We start from the raw sequence: 8,018 nt of genomic DNA on the forward strand, positions 1-8,018 counted from the left end.
GCAACAGTTGAGAGAGCAGCAGGTAGAAATCTCTCGCCAGTGTGTGTGTCAGGTAGTGTTTGTTTCCATCCCTTAGCATTGAGGAGGTGACCCAATGGTGACTTTGGGGTTTTAACGTGTGTGTTGGGGGAGGGTCTATGAGAGGGGAGGGGAGGGGGGGGGGGGGGGGGTTCCTGGTTGTGACGCTACAGTGTGTCAGTGTCAGTCACGCAGAAACAAACATCTCAGATATGTTTTATAAGAACAACAGATACATAGTAGTGTAGATCAGAGACACAGAGTATACATATAGGATCTCTACTAACAAGAGGCAGGCTGTCCTCTCCCTATACAGGAGTAATACACCAACACTACAACTGCACTGAAACCGTCTCTACACACACTGTCACGCTACCTACCACACAGACACACACAGACACACACAACCACACACAACCACACACAAACACACACAAACATGCACAACACATAGTAATTGCAAACCATCCCAGTCAGCCTATGTGAGGGAGAAAAACTGCAGTAACATGCTGTTCCTCTGACACCCAAACACACATGCTGAGACCACAGTAACCTCTGCCCTTCACACACACACTGTGGTATCAGGGGTGCTCAGAAGTCCAGGGTTCAGTGGTGTGATGTCACAGTCTCTGTCCTCCTGTTGTCCCCTCTGGGGAATCCCCACTGAGACCAGAGGTCAACAGTCACAACTACATCTCTCTCCAGGGTCATTCCAACAATTAACAATAGTGGAAACTTCCTCCAGCTTACACAATCCATTGCTTTTAAGTCCATGAGAGGAAGTGTGCAAGTGCACCCTTTGTGACAAGTGTGAAGAGTCTCTTTCACACCCTTCCTTCAAATCTTTTAAGGAGTTGATGATCGACTGGGCTGGCTATGCCAGTGTTTTAAGGAGTTGATGATAGACTCGCCTGGCTATACTCCCCCACAATCCCTAGTTATCCATCATGTTGAATTCCCCTTCCAGTTTCTTCCCGATCAGTTCTGGACAAGATCCAAAATGGAGCCCTAGTTCCACCAGTGGAGGCTGGTGGGAGGAGCTATAGGAGGACGGGCTCATTGTAATGGCTGGAATGAAATAGAACGGCATCAAACACATCGCCATGGAAACCACATGTTGGACTCCGTTCCATTAATTCCATTCCAGCCATTACAATGAGCCCATCCTCCTATAGCTACTCCCACCAGCCTCCACTGATTTCCACCTTATTTCCTATTTATGGAATAGGGGGTGATTTCAGATTTGCCTCTGGAGTGAACAAAAACACATAATGTTACTGAAGTCCAGACTGAAGTTCATAGAAAGGCTGATAGTCAGAGTTCAGGGTTAAAGGTCATGAGTCAATGGTACGATGTGAGAGCTGAAGCCGTCTGTCCGTTAGACGCTTTTGGTCAGGAGGATGATGGGGGCGGGGCTATGGGTTGTGGGGGCGGGGCTGGAGATCGTCTTAGGGTCACCTTTGGGGTCGTCGTTCCCGGGATGCAATGGGTGTGTTTTGGTCAGGGTCAGCTTACTCAGACCAGGCTCCAACTTCTGCTCTTCTCCCTCTGCTCTGTCACCTACACACACACACACACACACACACGCACCCATGCACACACGCACAAACACACGCACACGCACACACACATGCACACACACACACGCACGCGCACACAAAGCAGGGTAAAAGGTGAATAAGCTTGTTTTCTAAAATGCAATCCTTTAACTACACTGAACAAAAATATTAACGCAACATGTAAAGTATTGGTCCCATGTTTCATAAGCTGAAATAAAAGATCTTAGAAATGTTCCATGTGCACAAAAAGCTTATTTCTCTCAAATGTTGTGCTTAAATTAGTTTACATCCCTGTTAGTGAGCATTTATCCTTTGACAAGGTAATCCATCCACCTGACAGGTGTGGCATATCAAGAAGCTGATTAAACAGCATGATCATTACACAGGTGCACCTTGTGCTGAGGACAATAAAAGGCCACTTTAAAATGTGCAGTTTTGTCACACAACACAATGCTACAGATGTCTCACGTTTTGAGGGAGCGTGCAATTGGCATGCTGACTGCAGGAATGTCCACCAGGGCTGTTGCCAGATAATTTAATGTTCATTTCTCTACCATAAGCCCATTGAGCATGTTTGGGCTGCTTTAGAGCGACGTGTACGACAGCTTGTTCCAGTTACCGCCAATATCCAGCAACTTCGCACAGCCATTGAAGAGCAGTGGGAAAACATTCCACAGGTCACAATCAACAGCCTGATCAACTCTATGCGAAGGAGATGTGTCGCACTGCATGAGGCAAATGTTGGTCACACCAGACACTGACTGGTTTTCTGATCCACGCCCCTACTTTTTTTTTTTTTTAAGGTATCTGTGACCAACAGATGCATATCTGTATTCCCAGTCATGTGAAATCCATAGATTAGGGCCTAATTTATTTATTTCAATTGACTGATTGTCTTATGTGAACTGTAACTCAGTAAAATCTTTGAAATTGTTGCATGTTGCGTTTATATTTTTGTTCAGTGTAGTAACCCAATAATCACAGTCACTGGAAGACACACATACCTCTCTCTTGGTCGCAGTCTGTGTCTGGGGAGGAGGCCCCACTGCACTGGGAGCGGGGGCCGAAGAGAGGACAGTCATGCCCAGAACCACACATCGACTCTGGGCTTAGCCAGCCGCCAGGACTGGGTCCCTCCATGGCACTGGGACAGGACGAGGAGAGGAGAGAGGGGGCAGAGGAGAGGTAGACAGAGGGGGTGAAGGAGGAGGAGGGATAGGGGTAGGGCAGGTCCAGAGGGGTGGAGGGGTAGGGATGGAGGGATGAGGAAGAGGAGGAGGGATGATGGGAGGAGGAGGGAATGTCGAGGGCAGCGGAGGTGGAGTGTGTTTCTGTCTCTTCCTCTGATCCTCTTTCTTCATCAAACGTCACAGACGCCACTGGAAAACATACACACACATTAAAACACACACACAGATATACACATTAAAACGTGTGTGTGTGTGTGTACGTATGTGTGTGTCACTCACTGGACAGTCCGTCTGACTCCATCTTGAAGTTGGTGATGTCCTCATGGCCTCCATCCCCCTCGGCCCCCACACCCCTCCCTCTGGTTCCCATGGTGACGGAGCGTCGCCGGGCGTGGATCTCCTCGGAGATGGTCTCTAGGTTACGCAGCGCTGTGCGATAGTCTGCCTTGGCAACGGTCAGCTTCGCCTGATGCTCGTCTACGCAATGTTTTAGTTGCTGAGAGAGAGAAGAAAGTATGGGGTGTTACACACACAAAGAAGTTACTGTCTGTTCGGAAACAATGAACACTGTACATACCTCCAGTTGTAGGTAGTACTTCGCCTTCAGTTCAAAATATGGCCTGTAGGTGGAGAGAGAGAAAGGGTGGGCAGGAGAGAGAGAGTTGGTAATTCTGACATGGTGCTGTATAGTCGTCATAGCAACCATGAACCTCTGGAAAAATTACACTGCACCTCCAAGAGCTGCTACATTCCACACGCCCTCGAAGGGAAACACACACACACACACACACTATGACCAAACTCACACACACACACTACACCCAAACTCACACACATATACACACACACACACACTATGACCAAACTCACACACACACACTACACCCAAACTCACACACATATACACACACACACACACACTACGCCCAAACACACACACACATACACACCACAGGCCTACTCATCTAACATCTGGAGGACATCACACACACATTGAGCAATGAGAGGCCTGAGATAGGGGTGGCTGAGTTGGTTTATGCATTCCTCTCTCTTCTCAGCAGTCAGTCACAGTAACAGGACCAAAACACACACACAGCTTCATACGTACACACACACACACACACACACACACACACACACACACACACACACACACACACACACACAGCCTCACACACACACACACACACGCACCTGGACTTGTTGATGGTGCGTTTGAGTTTCTTCTCCAGCTGTCTCATATGACTGATGCAGGCGTTGTAGTGGTTCGCCATCTTTCTGTGCTCTAATTCGCTACGAGTCCTCGTCGTCTCCGCCTCCATCACCTGCAACAGCCAATAAGGTGGCAGAGTCAGTCTATGGTGTGTGTGTGCTTTTATCTATTCCACCAAGATCAAGCTACTACTACTACTACTACTACTACTATACTACTACTACTACTACTACTACTACTATACTACTACTACTACTATACTACTATACTACTACTACTACTACTACTACTACTACTACTACTACTACTACTATACTACTACTACTACTATACTACTACTACTACTACTACTATACTACTACTACTATACTACTACTACTACTATACTACTACTACTACTACTACTACTACTACTACTACTACTACTACTACTACTACTATACTAATACTACACTACTACTACTATACTACTACTATACTACTACTATACTACTACTATACTACTACTATACTACTACTACTATACTACTACTACTACTATACTACTACTATACTACTACTATACTACTACTACTATACTACTACTATACTACTACTACTACTACTACTACTACTATACTACCACCACTATACTACTACTATACTACTATACTACTACTATACTACTACTACCACTACTACTACTATACTACTACTACCACTACTATACTACTACTACTACTACTACTACTACTACTACTACCACTACTACTACTATACTACTACTACTACTACTACTATACTACTATACTACTACTACTACTACTACTACTACTATACGACTACTACTATACTACTATACTACTACTATACTACTACTACTATACTACTACTACTACTATACTACCACTAATATACTACCACTACTACTACTATACTACTACTATACTACTACTACTATACTACTACTACTACTACTATACTACTACTACTACTACTACTACTACTACTATACTACTACTACTACTACTACTACACTACTACTATACTACTACTACTACTACTACTACTATACTACTACTATACTACTACTATACTACTACTATACTACTACTACTACTACTACTATACTACTACTACTATACTACTACTACTATACTACCACTACTATACTACCACTACTACTACTACTACTACTACTACTACTACTACTACTATCCTACTACTACTATACTACTACTATACTACTATACTACTACTACCACTACTACTACTACTATACTACTACTACTACTATACTACTACTACTACCACTACTACCACTACTATACTACTACTACTACTACACTACTACTATACTACTACTACTACTACTACTACTACTACTACTACTACTACTACTACTACTATACTACTACTATACTACTACTACTACTACTACTACTACTATACTACTATACTACTACTATACTACTACTATACTACTACTACTACTACTACTATTATACTACTACTACTATACTACTACTATACTACTACTACTACTACTACTACTCCTACTACTACTATACTACTATACTACTACTACTACTACTATACTACTACTATACTACTACTACTACTACTACTAATGCCTAATCAGGTTCAGCACACACTGTGGCTTTCCAGGACCAAGAGTTACCCACCCCTGTCCTAAGATAATGTTTTTATCTAGTTCTAAATATAATCCCATCAGTACCCTGTTGGTGGCGTGGTTGAGCATCTCCTGCCAGGCTGAGTCAAACTGTCTGCTGTCCTCCTCCAGTAGTCTCTCCTCTGCCAGGGCGATGGTCTCTTTAGCCGCCCGCAGGATCTCCACCGCACGCTGGAACTCCCCCGTTGCCCTCTGGGCCTCCAGCTGGGCCTGGGAAGAGAATGCTTGAATGTAGTTTAATTAATACTTTCATGTTTAAAGGGAAATTTGCTGACCAGCATCCCATTGACTGACCAGCATCCCCGACAAGCCAAAATCTAAAACTGACCCTTACCTTAAGCCTAACCTTAAAGGTGCACTGTGCAGAAATCCCTCTGCCATTTCCTGGTTGCTAAAATTTGAATAGTTTGCCTAATTTCAGTTTATGTGTCAAAACAAGCAGTCAGTGTAGAGAATCATTGTACCATCTAAACAGCTGTGAACTATTTTTTCCATAACCAAAAATATTGTATTTTCAGCTGTTTGAAGCTGGTGTACAAAACTGAAAGTAAAAGAGTCAAAAACGAAACTTAAGAACGGGAAGCATAGAAATAGCCCACATAGAACAGATCTACCGCTTCTTAGACTGGCTTTCAATGAGAATGACAGATCTATAACTCCCATTTCTATGTGAATTTGGTCGGGTCGCCCAAAAAGTTACATATTGCAGCTTTAACCAAACCCTTAACCCTAACATCAATGTCAGCCACGTACTCTTCGTTTTTCTTGGGAGGAGGGAGTAGAGGAGAGATGGAGACGGGGAATTGGATGGAGGAGAGGTGGAGGCTGGGGGAGGAGGTGGAGGGTGAGGAAGGTGAGGAAGGGGGAGGAGGATGAGGAAGGGGGAGGAGGTGGAGGATGAGGAAGGGGGAGGAGCTGGAGGATGAGGAAGGGGGAGGAGGTGGAGGATGAGGAAGGGGGAGGTGGTGGAGGATGAGGAAGGGGGAGGAGCTGGAGGATGAGGAAGGGGGAGGAGCTGGAGGGTGAGGAAGGGGGAGAAGGTGGAGGGTGAGTAAGGGGGAGGAGCTTGAGGGTGAGGAAGGGGTAGAATGTGGAGGGTGAGGAAGGGGGAGAAGGTGGAGGGTGAGTAAGGGGGAGGAGCTGGAGGAAGGGGGAGGAGCTGGAGGGGGAGGAAGGGGGAGGAGTTGGAGGATGAGTAGGGGGAGGAGCTGGAGGATGAGGAAGGGGGAGGTGGTGGAGGATGAGGAAGGGGGAGGTGGTGGAGGGTGAGGAAGGGGGAGAATGTGGAGGGTGAGGAAGGGGGAGAAGGTGGAGGGGGAGGAAGGGGGAGGAGCTGGAGGATGAGGAAGGGGGAGAATGTGGAGGGTGAGGAAGGGGGAGGAGCTGGAGGATGAGGAAGGGAGAGAATGTGGAGGGTGAGGAAGGGGGGAAGGTGGAGGGTGAGGAAGGGGGAGGAGCTTGAGGGTGAGGAAGGGGTAGAATGTGGAGGGTGAGGAAGGGGGAGAAGGTGGAGGGTGAGTAAGGGGGAGGAGCTGGAGGGGGAGTAAGGGGGAGGAGACAGGAGAAGAAAGACAGTTCTTCAAAGTGAGCAGCTTCACGATACAGCTTCACTACGCAGCTTCACTATACAGCTTCACTACGCAGCTTCACTATACAGCTTCACTACGCAGCTTCACTATACAGCTTCACTACGCAGCTTCACTATACAGTTTCACTACGCAGCTTCACTATACAGCTTCACTATGCAGCTTCACTATACAGCTTCACTATACAGTTTCACTACGCAGCTTCACTATACAGCTTCACTATGCAGCTTCACTATACAGCTTCACTATGCAGCTTCACTATACAGCTTCACTATGCAGCTTCACTATGCGGCTGCTGTTTAAATATTAATAGCTATTATAGGCTTATACACACACAGACACATGCATACATACACACACGCACTGAGCTGAGCAGCTTCTCATGATTGTTTAAATCCCTTTATCTCTCCCTGAATGCAAGACGAGAGAGAGAGAGAGAGAGAGAGAGAGAGAGAGAGAGAGAGAGAGTGTGTGAGAAGGATGGATAGAGAGAAATGTAATTAAACTGATTATTCAACTAACTGAATAAACAAGTATGATGCGAAAGCTCAAAAACAAACTAATTTCCATTACAAAGACCTGTTTTCATCCTCCTCTTTCTGTAATTTATTCCTCCCTCTCTCTTCTTCCATCCATCTCTTTGTGTGTGTGTGTGTGTGTGTGTGTGTGTGTGTGTGTATATATATATACACACACACCGAGTCTACAAAACAATGAGAACACCTTCCTAATATTGAATTTCGCCCTCAGAACACCCTCAATTCCTCGGGGCATGGGACT

General features: G+C 45.5%; 1 protein-coding gene across 1 annotated transcript; it reads right to left on the reverse strand.

Annotated features, from left to right (window-relative positions):
* Nucleotides 1-222: 222 nt before the first annotated feature.
* Nucleotides 223-5,952, reverse strand: LOC311125888 (SH3 domain-binding protein 5-like; the record flags this gene model as incomplete). Its single annotated transcript, XM_084199913.1, has 7 exons — nt 223-1,578; nt 2,582-2,956; nt 3,047-3,263; nt 3,345-3,387; nt 3,962-4,092; nt 5,698-5,862; nt 5,947-5,952. 7 exons carry the CDS (start codon nt 5,950-5,952, stop codon nt 1,397-1,399), a joined length of 1,119 nt encoding a protein of 372 aa, XP_084056039.1. The 3' UTR covers nt 223-1,396.
* Between the last annotated feature and the right edge of the window lie 2,066 nt (nt 5,953-8,018).

Source organism: Coregonus lavaretus, assembly GCF_964263955.1.
Source record: "Coregonus lavaretus genome assembly, contig: HAP1_SCAFFOLD_4104, whole genome shotgun sequence".
Taxonomy (NCBI): Eukaryota; Metazoa; Chordata; class Actinopteri; order Salmoniformes; family Salmonidae; genus Coregonus; species Coregonus lavaretus.